Source organism: Empidonax traillii, unplaced genomic scaffold (genome assembly GCF_003031625.1).
Source record: "Empidonax traillii isolate 1590-97213 ecotype Southwest subspecies unplaced genomic scaffold, ASM303162v1 scaffold749:size472940, whole genome shotgun sequence".
Lineage (NCBI taxonomy): Eukaryota > Metazoa > Chordata > Aves > Passeriformes > Tyrannidae > Empidonax > Empidonax traillii.
Genome location: NW_020955942.1, coordinates 46,316 through 59,888, shown reverse-complemented (window position 1 = coordinate 59,888; position 13,573 = coordinate 46,316). Strand labels below are relative to the sequence as shown.

The window sequence follows — 13,573 nt, the reverse complement described above, 5'->3', positions numbered from 1 at the left end:
GCCCCGGCAGCAGCAGCGGCGGCCGCGGCGCCGCCTCCGCCCGCCGGAAATGGGGCTGCGCCGGGCGGGCACGGCCCGGCCGCGGCTCCTCCCCGGCCGCCATCGGCGCCGCGGGCTTCGGCACCGCCGGGAGCGGCGGCGGCACCGGCATCGCCGGCATCACCGGCGTCATCGGCATCATCAGCATCACCGCCATGGCCCTGCGGGCGCTGTGGCTCCTCAGGCACGACCCCGCGGCTGGCGGAGCCGTGCTCTTCTCCAGGTAGCAGCGGCGGGGATGGGAGGGGAGGAGATGCGGGCACGGCGGGCTGGGCAGGTCTGCGGGTCGGGCTGGGCGCCCTGATGGGGGGTTCGGGTGTTCTTGGGGGGCAGAGGGTTCTCTGGGGTGAACGGGTGCCCTCAGGGAGTCCGGGTGGGTGTTCTTGGCGGGGTCTGGGTGCCCTGGGGGACCCGATGCTCTGGGGAAGCTCTGGGAGGTCTGGATGCTCTGGGAATCAGAATCTTCTTGGCGGGTCCCGGTACCCTCAGGGCGTGCGGGTGTTCTGGGGTCTGGGTGCTCTGGGGGGAGTGGGTGCCTTGGAGGGTCCGGGTGTTTTTGGGTGAGCGGGTGCTCGAGGGGTCCAGGTGCCGTGGGAATCAGAATCTTCTCGGGGGTCCGAGTGTTCTTTGGGGGGGTCTGGGTACCCTGGGGTGTCCCGGTGCTTTGGGGAATCTGCGTTTCGGCCGCTCCTCCCCTCGGGACCGGGGGAAGCCCAGAGGAAACCCCCTCCGGGTTCACCTCGGAGGCTCCGGGGTGTTCGGAGCATCCTCGGGCCCACGAAACGGGTGCAGAAATACCAAAACATTACGGTGCTTAATAAACAAATCCCTTGGCTCATCCCAGCGCCGCTGGATGCTGTTCACTTCTCATCCCGATTCCGAAAGTTTCTGCCTTCAGATCATGTGCTTTTAGCTATATCTGGGTTCGGTTTTTTTTAGCCACTTCTGCATTTTGCACCTGAGTTTGGTTGGTCTGTTCCTCTTTCTGTTCGTCTCTGTAAAGATTTTAACCAGCTCTTCTCCGTCCTAACGTGGAAAAGGACGAGGCAGCGATTATGGAATACTATCAAATCAACAAAATTGACAAACAAGAAAACATTTTCTTTTCTTATATTTTACTTACATTATCTTCATATTGTTGTGTAGCTGTACAAAAAGTAAACTTTTTTCAGTCAAAAATTTAACTTTTCATTTGATGTTGGGTTTTGCATACAAATACAGGGGGTTTTTAAGTTATTGGAGGAGCCCTCCAAAGGAGGAGTTTTCATTCAGAACTCTTGCAGAGCTTTAAGTAAGACTTTGTAAGACTTTGGGCTAGACAGGCTGCTTCTGTTGGGCTGGCAAAATCTGTTGCCCTTTTTACCTCTGTGACTTCAGGGAAATCGGGTCCAAACAATCAGAGGAAAAATAACTGAGGCTAGGGAAAGTTTAAAAAAAAAAAAGATCTAGATAAAGAGAGCTGCAGTCCTACTCTGAATTCAGTAAAACCAGAGAGAGAACTCAGGTATAAAGAAAAAAAAAACAACAAAAAAAGGAGCAAGTAGACTATCTTCCATCTTCAGGTGCAGACAGATCTCTACACTGGGCATTCCTCTGATTGTTTTAGGATTAGTATTATGGTCCTTGTATTACCTACAGGACTAGAGATGAGGCCTCCCCTCTACAAACACAGATAAAGAGAAAGCCTTGTCCCAAAAAAGCAGGGAGTGTAATCACTGGGGAGGGAGGGGGGGCTGGTGACAGGGATATGTGAAGTAACTTGTCACACAGTGAGCGGCAGAGACAAGGAGTCCTTGCCCTTTGAAAGGGCAAACTATACTCGATGCTTCAAGTGATTTCCAGACTTAGATCTTTCAAGTTCCCAGAGGCAATAATAGGGCTGTGGAAGCCCCAAGTTTATCCTCCTAACTGACCTTAAATTCAACAAAGCGCACAGACAATATAAAGAATGCGGGATCACATGGAAGCTGCTGGTTTCGGGACTTACGCACTCAGCTGGAGATACGGGAGCCCTGATCTTTAACCTCGGGGAAGACATCGGGGACATCAAAGCATTCCCTGTGGTTTTTTGGTTGGTTTGTTTTTTTTTTTTTCCCTGAGCTGATCATAACTTAATTCAGGCGACAAGTATGGTCTCTCTCTTGAACCGCCAGCTCCCTGGAAACTTTCATCTTTTTAAGTTTGCCTCGCTTTCTGGAAGGGAATACTGAGAAAGGGAGATCTGAAGGGCTAATTAGTCCTCTATTGGCTCAGCTACAGCCGGGAAAATTCAGTGGGAGGAGGAGGAGGAGAAGGTTGCTGTGGTGTGGGGACAACTTCAGCATACAGAGCAGAGACACTGGGGCTTGAGCAAGACAAAACCAGACTGAAATATCTCCTCTTCCCTTGTTTCGGAAACATCCACCAAAAATAAGAGCTGCTCACGAAGGTTACACACAGCCTCTTATCAGCAACCTCGCTGTGGGATTCCTCATAAATTTTGGAGCTGCAAAGCCACTTTGCTCTCCAGGATAGATGTGAGAATGCAGGGAGGTGTTTTACTGTCATCTGTATCCTGTTTACGGATTTCATAGCTCTGGCTTCGCCCTGCCTGTGTTTGCTTTTTCCTTATTAAAAAAACGAAACAAAACAAAACACCAAAAAACAAACCCAAAAGCCCCAAATACCTGATTAGGAATCAAAGTAAAAAAAGCGCAGTCACTGAAAATAAGCCCTGAGGAAGTATAGCTGCCTCCAGCCAGAGACTCTGCTACTCAGTTAAGAAAAGAGGGTGTAGGTGGGACTTGGAGGCAACAGGATAAGATCCATGGAAGTGTTCAGGAGCAGGAGGGAAGTGCTACAGATGGAGGTCATAGATATAACAAAGTACCACATTGCTGGGGTTGCAAGTTCAGTGGCAATTTAACAAGCAGACTGTCAGTGGGACCTTAAAAAGATGGTATAAAAAGCAGAATAAATGAAAGCAACATGGTGCAACATAGCAGTTTTAAAATATGCTGTACCTTCTGTCTGTGACATGATTACATCTTAAAGACTTGAAAAAAAAAATGGAATAGTCATAAAAGCTCCAAGTCACATATATTTCATGTGCAGTGTGAAATCAGTTTTGTGCCCTGTCCACCCAAATTTGTACAGCCCTTGCTGGAAAAATTGGACATGTGTACAGTGAAATATTTAAAGATTTTTTGTTGATCCTGTTGATCAGTTCAAGAAACTGCTGTAGGTCAGTTGTGTAAGTTCAGAACAGCAACGAGAAACCTGTATATAAGTAACTTTCATTTTCTTAAATATCTGAGAACTCCTTTTCAGTGTGATCTCACCTCTTAGAAATATTTGGGTGCTGAAGTTTTGCTGCACTGGTGAGAGTCATTCATTAGTGTTTATTAATCATCCCATGCCTTTGTGCAACAGGCAGGGGCAGATTCACATTTTGTTTTGAAAAATGAGTGAATGTAGCTGCTCAAAGTTTCCAGTGAAAGTCCACCTACTAGAATGAATCCTAATTACTCGTTAAATAGTTTTATTGATTTAGATTCCGATCCCATCAGTGTTTCTACCAAGTTGCTTCTGGCTTCCATGGTTATTTTTAGGACCAGTGGGTTTTGGGGAAGAGAAGAGAAACCCATCCTTGAGTTTACCAGTAACCCGAAGATTTTGATAACGTTTTTTGCTTTCTCTGACAGCCAGAAAAGGGAGTGGGTGGCTCTGCTCTTGGGAACTCTGTCGGTATGATATTTTGGGTGAATAAATAAATAAATAGATAAATCAGAGGCTCCTCTTTCCTCGTCCCAGGCGTTTCCCCACCGTCGAGCTGCGCGCCGAGACCTTCAACGGGCCCACGCACGTGCCGGTGCCCTCGGACAGCGCTTTCCTGAAGGCCCTGCTGTTTGAGCTGAGGCTCGTGGATGACCACATTTTTGTGGAGCATCGAGACACCTGCACCCGGATCAACCACTCCTGCGTGTATCCGGTGTCCACTGGCTCAGGGCATCTCTGGCCTGTCCTTGCTTTCCAGAAGAGCGGGCTGATCTACGCTTGTCTTCCACTGGTTGAGGGGCCCTTGGAGCCGCGGCCTCCCCTCCTCACCGTCAGCGGGCTCTCCCAGGGGCTGGCTCTTCTGCTGGGAATCATGGACTACATCTCTCCCAGCCAGAAGAACGAAGCTGAGATGACCGCAAAGATCGGCCAGCTCCGAAATCTGCTCGTCCAGGCCTGTCCCCTGGGCACCCCCTTGAACACAAACATCCGCAGCCTGAGCAGCTCCTTCGAGGACATCCAGGAGGTGCCTGCGGATAAGGATCAGCCAGCCTGGAGATCCAGCAGCTACAAAGGCAAACCTCAGGTCAATGTCTGCGTCACTGAGAAGGTCAAGTGCATGCAGTATGACCAGAGGGATGTGGTGGACACGTGGCAGGTTTATGGAGCTGTAAACTGCAAGGTGAGAGTGTTTGATGGGCAAGACCCGAAGTAGTTTTTGTGGGACACGGGGAAAGTAAATGCTCTTTGTCATTCTGTGTGTGAAAGTAAAATGAAATGGTTATTTCCTCATCAGTAAAGTTGAGAAACTCACCAGCAAGTTTCTAATACTGTAGTATTTCAAAGTGTGACCAATATTACTTATTAGTTTGGTGCATTAGTGTTTATTTTGATTTTTACTGTTTTTTTTTTTCACCATAGCAGTAGGAGTTGGACTAGATGGCCTTTAAGGTCCCTCCCAGCCCAAACCACTCTATGGTTCTATAATTCATGCATTTTTTTTCATTAACTACTTATGGGACTTAAATGCCCAGCAGTAGCTACATCGCATGTATTTCCCAAATTTTTCTTATTTTAAAGGAAACAGAGAGAAATAATTTAGTAGAGTATTGACATATAAAGACTACAAAGTTGTGGTGCTAACACCGAGTTTATTTCCAGCTATCTGATGAGCAATGTGTTAAATAATGATTAGAAACAGCATTTTTAAATGTCTTCCACAAGTGTCTTGACGTGAGCATTTTTAATTAATTTTCCTACCAGACAAAAGTTTAATCTTCTGTCCTACTTTATTCTATTACAACACCATTCTGAATGCACAAACGTTGGTTGTTTGGCTGACATAAAAACAGTTGATAAAGAACCTGGTGAAAGAAACGGGTTGTGTAATTATTTTGAGTGGGTTTTTTTATGTGACAGTTGTTTTCAGTGTAGAATCACAAAATGGTTTGGGTTGGAAAGGACCTTAAAGCTCATCCAATTCCAAACTCCTGCCCTGGGCAGGGACACCTTCCACTATCCCACGCTGCTCCGAGCCCCATCCAGCCTGGCCTTGAACACTTCCAGGCATGGGGCAGCCACAGCTTCTCTGGGCATTGCTTAATATTAATATATCTCACAGTGGCCATTAATAGCAGGCTGGAATCAATTAAGTGGATGTTGTAAAAGTGACTGAATTAATTAGACTGTCACCAAGTGTGTGATATTAACGTCTCAGTACTGATTGTCAGCACTAAGGTGAAAATTTTGAGTGTGTGTGGTTTTTTTCTTGAAAGCTAGAAATGTATTATATCTTTGGACATCTAATTATGACTTTGATGGAGGTATTTTAGAATAACTTCTTGACTTTGCTTTTTCAAGTGTGACATAGAGGGATCTGCACCAAAGGTAACCCTCACCCTGAATCTCCCAACCAATGCTCCTCCGCTCCAGGATATCGTGATCCATCACTGTGTGACCTCCATTGACCCTGCCATGCTGATGTCCTTCAGTGCTGAGCCACTGGATGATTCTGTGTACAATGGACCTTACAAATTTCCCTTCATTCCTCCTTCAGATTCCTTCAACTTGTGTTACTACACTTCCCAGGTAAGGACATCCCCGACCATCGTTCTTTCCGAGTCTTCAAATGGGAATAAAAACCTCCGTGTTGTTGAAGGTGTGGGGATGAGTAATAAAATGTTTTTTATATAATTAAATGGGTTTTTTTATATAACTAGCTGCTTGGAAGGCACTTCAGGACTTGAGTTGCCTGAGTTCAGGAGTTGCTGATACTTTTGATTTCTTGACAACTCTGCTCTAACTGTAAATGAACCATTTAAATGCCTGAATTAGACAAAATACATCCAGGCTGAGATGTCAAGTGCTTGTACCACAAATCTGTGCCTTGCAAGCAGCACTGAAGAGTTTGGCACAGTCAGCAATTAATATGTTTGGTTTTTAAAGTACTTCAGCAATGTAAACAGGATATGACTGATCTTGTGGTGATGGTGTTAATATATCTTGAGAATGAATACAGTTTTCTCCAGGTTCCTGTCCCACCGATTTTGGGATGTTATCAGCTCGTTGAAGAGGGATCACAGATAAAAATAACAGTTAATTTAAAGCTCCATGAAAGCATAAAGAATTCTTTTGAGTACTGTGAAGCTCGGATACCTTTCTTCAACAGGTAAGAATAAAGAAATCCTAAATAAATTCCTTCCGTTTCTCTGTGACCTCCCTGAAATGATCTTGTGGGGAGTCACTGTAACAGGTTGTGCTGTATCACCAGTGGTGACCTTGCAAATGTTGGGAAACCCCCCTTGGATTTCCTGTCGTTTCCAGAATACGGAGTTGTACCAGGATATTTGGTAACATTCCAAGTGCTTCTGTTGCTCATCCTGTTTCCCTGGGGGATTTTTTTTCACGTGCCACAAGCCTCCAGGTGGATTAAGCCTCGAGATCACTTCCAACCCGGGGTTACCTGTTCCTTAAGACTGCTAATCCCAGCTACAGATCAGCTTATCAAAAATATAGTTATTTCAAATTAAAACGATAGTTTTCACTTAAGCCTCTCTGGCAGCTGCTGGGGCTGCACCGGGCACGTAATTATCACAAAAAATTAAAAGGTGAAATGATACAAAGTTGCTGATGCTGATCATGGTGTCAGTAAAACAGTATCAGTGAACTGAAAGATCATAAACAGCTTCTTTGGGATTCCTGGGTTGAGACCACGGTGATCCCCTCCAGCTCTGTAGCTTCTCCTCCTAAATTAGCAGAGTGCTCACATAGGGGTGATTTGTCTGTGTGCACATAAATAATGTCTTTCAGCATTTGCTTGCTTTCTTTAACAAAGCAGGCATCAATTTGTGGTGATTCCAGTGGTTTTCTTTCTCCTCTGTCCCACGTAGGGGCCCAATAGCTCAGCTGGAGTACAAAGTTACTCACGGCCAGCTGGATTTGTCCCGGGAGAAGAGCCTCCTGGTTTGGGTCATCGGTAAGAAACACACCCTGTGCACTCTCCTTTCCCCCCACCTCAGTTCCCCAGAGCGTGGGCACAGCTGGAGCATTTCTAACACATCCTGTTTCTGGCTTCAGGGCAGAAGTTCCCCAAATCTTTGGAAGTTTCTCTGACTGGAACCGTGTCCTTCGGCACTGCAGGCAAAGAGCACCCCACTGATTACGTGTGCACTGGGAACACTGCTTATGTCAAAGTAAGTCACAGGCTCTGGGAAAAGGGGCCTTAGTAGGCACTTTTTTAACAGCCTTGAGCTGGCTATGTAGACACATCAGTTTAAAATCTTTATTCTCAGCATGGAGTTTTTGTTTTCCCGCTTGGAGGATTTGACAACCCATCCCTCTGGAGTTCGTTCCCCACCAAGAGCTTGTAACACAGATTGCCAGTATTTTGCACAGCAAGGGTGTGCAACGTGCACCTGATCACGTTTTCCCTCTCTTTCTGTAGCTGTATTTTAGGATCCCAGACTTCACACTTACTGGATGTTACGTAGACCAGCATTCTGTTCAGATCTCTGTACCAGGGAAACCCAAAATCACTGCGAGTGAGTTGCTGCAAATGTCATTTATTTAACTGCAACTGCCTATTGAAGTTATGAACTGGCTGACAGTGACTAAAAATGTGGAGCTGATGTTGAACTTCTGTTCTCCAAAATTCCACTAATTGGGACACAGAAGGCCCTCATTAAACCTGAGCAGCTCTGCCTAATGGAAGCATTTTTATTTGTAGCTGCCTGTCTGTTGCAACTTCTGCCTGTCATGTCAGCAGAAGTCTCTGTAAGTGCCTCATGGAAAATTGTGGTCTGCACTGTTAATTTTGTGACAGGGCACATTCAGCCCTAAATTGTAACACAGAAAAAGCAGCGTTTTCTTCCTGTATGTCTTAGATTGAGTGTGCAATTTATATTCATTGAACAAAATCCAAGCCATCCACCTGCTTTTGACTTAACCTCTGTTTGAATTTTAAGCTCATGACTGATACATTAGTAAAGGTAATTGAAGCTGAGACTTTAAATGTCTCATTATCAGAAACGATTTTCAAATAATAATAAGAGCCTTACAGTTTAAAGAGGCCATTATACCTTTTCTGTAAACTAGTAAGGATGGATTAGTAGTCACTTAAGTTGGATGAAGGAATGTCTGATTGTAAGGCATCCTCTAATGCTTATTTTTCCTGCCTTTTTTTTTTCCCCTTTAGCCCGGGAACTGATTTCTTCCAATTACTACCTCTGGAATTCCAAAGCACCAGCACCCATGGTGTACAAAACCTCACTTGACCAATTTGCTTGTGAATAATTTTTGTATTTAATCAAAGCCTATAGTTATTGAGATCGTGATACAGTGAAAATAAATGTTTTCCAGCACCTGCGCTTTTGTGTGAGTCCTTAAAATTTTCTGTTGAGGAAAAACAAAAGAGGGTTTTTTTAAAAAACATAAGTGTTTTTTTTTTATAATGTTTAGTTGTGGATGACAGCCTAGAGAAGACAGTTTGAAAGGTACTTGCTGTGGCTGTTTTTCCTTTCTCTTATAACACTAATTGGTACAAAATATAAGCACCTGGTGACACGGACAAAGGACTCCCACTTAGTTCACTGGTTTTATAAACCTAAGAGCTCTCAGGTTTGGAAAGGTTTCAGTATCCTATTCCTGTCCTGAAATCACAAGAATCTGATCAGACCCCAGACTAAGAGCACAGTTAAAAGCAAGAGCTCTGTTATTTTCACAAGAGATGCCTACAGAATACATAGATAATTTATACGTCCATATAAATTGTCAATAAATTATCAATAATTTGCCAGGATTTTAAGAAAGGGAGAATGGCATGAGCAGCACCTCTGAAAGTGGAGATGATACAAGAGTCTTCATTGCCTCTGTCAGCAGCAGCGGTGACTCCCTTTCCCACATGCCTGTGGGCTGCCTGCTCTTGAAAGCAGAGGTGTGAACCTGGTTTTTCACATCACAAGACTAGCTCTGAGCAGGCAAGGTCAGCCAGGTTTGCTGGAGGTCCCAAAAAACATCACTGAGCTGTTTTCCCTGGGAAAAAAAATAGGTGGAAAAGGACTCAGTTTACAGAGACAGACCTCTGGTTTTGATAATAATATCTGCAGGAACACAGGAAATGGACTTTAGGAGAGTTATCAGGAAATGTGCAGATTCTGAAAGGCTGGTGAAGAGCTTGACAGAGCCTGGAGAGCAGCACAAAAGCAGAGAATGCTGAGTAATAACCAGCTGCTCCTGCCCTGCCTCCTGCTTCACTGTACACCATGTGATGAATCAGATCAGTGATTATGTAAGGAGAAAAGTTTCAAGCTGTCGTTTAAAAAATACTTAGACCGAGAGGGTGATCTGATTGCTCGGTTGAATGTTCCAAAGGGTGGATTAATTCACGCCATCCAGCTTTGAAACCGCTGTGCACACTGAGGAAACAGAACTGGAGAAGCAGAGCTGTGCTGCCACCTGTTCCACACAGGTGAGGGTCTGCTTTGCTCAGCAGGTGACAGATGAGTTAGTGATTTTGCCCAGGATCCAACCCCTGCCTGTTGCAGTTGTCCATGTGTTTGAGCACCAGGGTGTGAGCAGGGAGAGGTGGTCTCTGCTGGAAGGGTTCAGATCGTGTTCTGTCCACCAGGCCACTCATGTTTGGTTTCCACCCACCCGTGAGAGAGGTGGGAGCTCTGCACAGCAGCACTGGGAAGGAACTGCTCTTCTTACTCAAAAAGCGCTGCCCCAAAAACACGCTGGGAAGAAATGGGATTGCCAAAACTCATAGTATGTTAGAAAAAAATGACCCTTTTCACTTAACAGCAAGGGGCTATTCCAAATCCTGTTCCTTTTTGTTTCCCTCTAACTCATGGCTGGGGGAGTTGCAGTGCTCAGGAAGGGAGGGCCGTGGCTTTGGGTCACTTTGCACACACCCATCAGTGCAGGTTTGGAGGGAGGGAGGGGCTGGGTGATGTTTCTCTTCTAGCCCTGAGCAGTTTTTTACAACTTCATGCAAGCCAGCACCTGTTTTGGTTTGTTAGCAGGGTTTGCTCCATAAAGCCCTGGGTTAGAACTCCTGCACACCCTTCCTGCAGCACTCTGGGACAGCTCTGAGGTAAAAGAAGAGGGGAAAGCAGCTCTGTCTTGTCTGTTTTAAGAGAGTGGCTGAGGCGTCGCTGGCAGATGTGAGTTCTCCAGGATTCATGTTGCATTTCAGAGGGCCAGAAGAAAACTAAGATGGAAATAATTGAAAACAAGAAGTGTTTCTTGTTGGGTTGCTGACCTGACATTTTGCCAAATAAAATAATGTGTATAAATATTAAGTTATTATGTAACTCACTTCATTAGTTTAATTAATTTGTTTCATTAAAATTTGGGAGTAATGTAAGAAATGGCAATTAAAATTAATTTAAAGCAAATTGTCAAGCTTTTTACATTGAACATTCAGTTGGCAATGAGAATTGATGTAACAGACCTCTAAGAAATTAAAATAATGCAAAATTCATGTATAACCCACGATACACAGTAAAAAAGGCTGAGATTTCCAAATCCAGTGGCAAGGGGGATCAAACATGTTTTGGAGCCCCCAAGTTTTACTTAAAACTTCGTGGAAGTAAATGGGGAAAGTGGACTGAAGGCCCCAGAGGGTGCAGTGGCTGAGAAGCTGCAACTGCTGCCAGTGCTGAAGCCCTTGTTCAAACCATCAGGGTTTAAATGAGGGGTTTTTTTGGGGGGGAATAGATGTTTCAGCTCAAGCAGGTGCCAGGGTGTGGATCTGAGAAGACATATGATACATGATGAAAGGAGAAGGGGACCAAGGAGTGTCAAAAATTAGTAATATGGGGCTTAGGTGGGCACTGCTGTGGCCAGAGGGACCAGTGCAATCACTCCTGGAGTGCCTGGCACTGACATGATCCTCACCAACCCAAATAGCCCTTATTTCTAGGAAAATATCTACACCCTGAAGCTCCTGAGAAATCCTGAGCTCACCAAAATCTCCGAGTCTCCCTTGTCCTTCACCCCTACCCCCTCTCTACCCTGGTGTGACCCTGGTGTAACCTGCCTCCTCCCTCAAAGTGTGGAGCCCAAAGGGTTGCACCACGGTGCCACAGTGAGGAGAAGAACCTCTTCAGGTGTCTCATGTGCGTTCTTCCCGCTCCAAATCCGGAGTCGCACCAGAAGAAAGACAGCACCAGGGAGCCCACGGTGGAGGAGGGAACACCATCCCTCCACTGCCACCTCAGTTTGTCTCCTGAGTTTGCTTGTCAGGTTGGGAGGCAGAGTCAAACCATCACCGGTGTCCGTGTGTGACACAAATTTCCCCTCCAAATTCCCAGGGCCTGTTCCTCTCACCACGGGAGGGAATTAGTCCACCTAACACAGCTCCACGTGGTCAAATTTGTGCTGGCTGTTAATGATCACTAATCAGCAATTTGGTGCTTTTCAAAGCACTTCCCTCCCCCCAGGATCCCAAGGAACTTGGTGACAGCCCCAAGATGGTAAATCCCAGTTCCTCAGGTATTTGAGGTAACCTCTATTCCTTCATAATAATTTGGAAGCAGCCACTTTTTTTACATAATTCAGCCCTTCCCTCCGCTGCGTTTTTTCTACTGTTTTTTTCCAGCATTAACTGCTTTGGCCACTTGTTAACAGTAAACATTGAAACAACAAGGCACTAAACATTCAACAGCAGTTGTCCTCTGTTTATTCACACTGTCTCAGGAATTTGCCACGCCTCGTCCTATTTGTACAAGCCCTGCTGAGATCTAAGTCATGAGAGTTTGTGAGTAAGCCCATGTTTGTCCCTCACTCCTCCTGCTGACTCCTCCACCACCTCCTCGTTCTCTCATCCCTTAGAGGATGGACAAAATACAAGTATATTTTCCAGCATCTTTTAGAGTGGAGAAAACCAACCCCAGCCAAAGCTGAGTCCATCCTGAGAGCACTAGGACAGGAAATCCCTGCAGCCCTCAGTCCTAAAGAAGACATTAGATGGGAGTGTCGTGGATCCCAATTTGGGAAGTGCAAGCTTCCTTGGAAGAGCTGCCATAGGCCTATATGACTGTCAGTGGTAATCCTACAGGAGCACCTTGGAGTTGTTCCTAAACTCCATTCCCATTCAATTCACCTGTGCTGAGTTTACTTTGGATGGACACCAAGTGCCCACCAAAGCCACTCTGTCATTGCTCTCCTCAGCAGGACAGGGAGAGAGAATTAGGACAAGAGACGTAAGGACAGGGAGATCACTCAGGTTCGACTTGGGGAAATGAATTTCATTGACTACCAATCAAATCAGAGTAGGATGTGAGAAATAAAGCCAAATCTTAAAAGATCTTTGCCTCACCCTTCCTTCATTCCCGTTTTCTCTGCATCTCCCCCCTCCCCGTGGCACAGGGGGATGAGAAATGGGGAATTTATGTGGTCAATTTATCACAAGGTCATCTCTTCTGCTCCTTTCTCCTCACTTTCCTCCCCTGTTCCAGCAGGAGATACCTCCCACAGGAGGAGGAGAGGGGCTTCTCCCACATGGGTCCTTCCCACGGCCTGTGGTTCACAATGATCTTCTCCAGTGTGAGTCCCTCCCACAGGGTTGGTCCTTCAGGAACAGACTGCTCCAGGGTGGGTTCCCCATGGAGTCATGAGTCCTGCCAGAAAACCTGCTCCAGCCTGGGCTCCTCTGCGTGGGACCACAGGTCCTGCCAGAGTCACAATCTCTGCTGGGTGCATCCACCCACTCCAGCGTGGGCTCCTTCAGGAGCTGCAGGTGGATCTCTGCTGCTCCGTGGACCTCCATGGGCTGCAGGGGCACAGCTGCCTCTCCATGGGCTGCACCGCAGGCTGTGGAACAATTTCTGCTCCAACACCTGCAGCAAGTCCTGCCCCTCCTTCTGCTGTGCCCTGGGGATCTGCAGAGCTGTTTCTCTCATGTATTCCCCCTCCTCTCTCCCCCTGAGCTTCCCGTGGTTTTTTCCTCGCCTTCCTAAATAGGTTATTCCAGAGGTGCTGCCGCTGTTGCTGATGGGATCAGCCTTGGCCAGTGGCTTGTCTGTCCTGGAGCTGGCATTGGCTCCATGGGCCACAGGGAAAGCTTCTGGCACCTTCTCACAGAAGCCACCCCTGCTACCAAAGCCTTGCCACACAAACCCTGTGCAACACCCCAAAGTTATTCAGGTGCAGGAAACAGAGAATAGAGTTTTAACTCTCGATGAGTCTCATGGATATCAGTGCTAAAAATTCCAGGGGCACAAGCAGGATCCTGTATGGGCCCAGCACAGGCCACTTGGAGAGTGCATCTCCTTGA

General features: G+C 46.3%; 1 protein-coding gene across 1 annotated transcript; it reads left to right on the top strand.

Moving 5' to 3' along the window:
* Positions 1-142: 142 nt before the first annotated feature.
* Positions 143-8,626, top strand: AP5M1 (adaptor related protein complex 5 subunit mu 1). Its single transcript, XM_027900797.1, has 8 exons — positions 143-262; positions 3,832-4,477; positions 5,656-5,883; positions 6,324-6,463; positions 7,185-7,270; positions 7,372-7,487; positions 7,739-7,833; positions 8,487-8,626. The coding sequence occupies exons 1-8, from the start codon at positions 195-197 to the stop codon at positions 8,584-8,586; spliced, it is 1,479 nt and encodes a 492-aa protein (XP_027756598.1). The 5' UTR covers positions 143-194; the 3' UTR covers positions 8,587-8,626.
* The last annotated feature ends 4,947 nt before the right edge of the window (positions 8,627-13,573 follow it).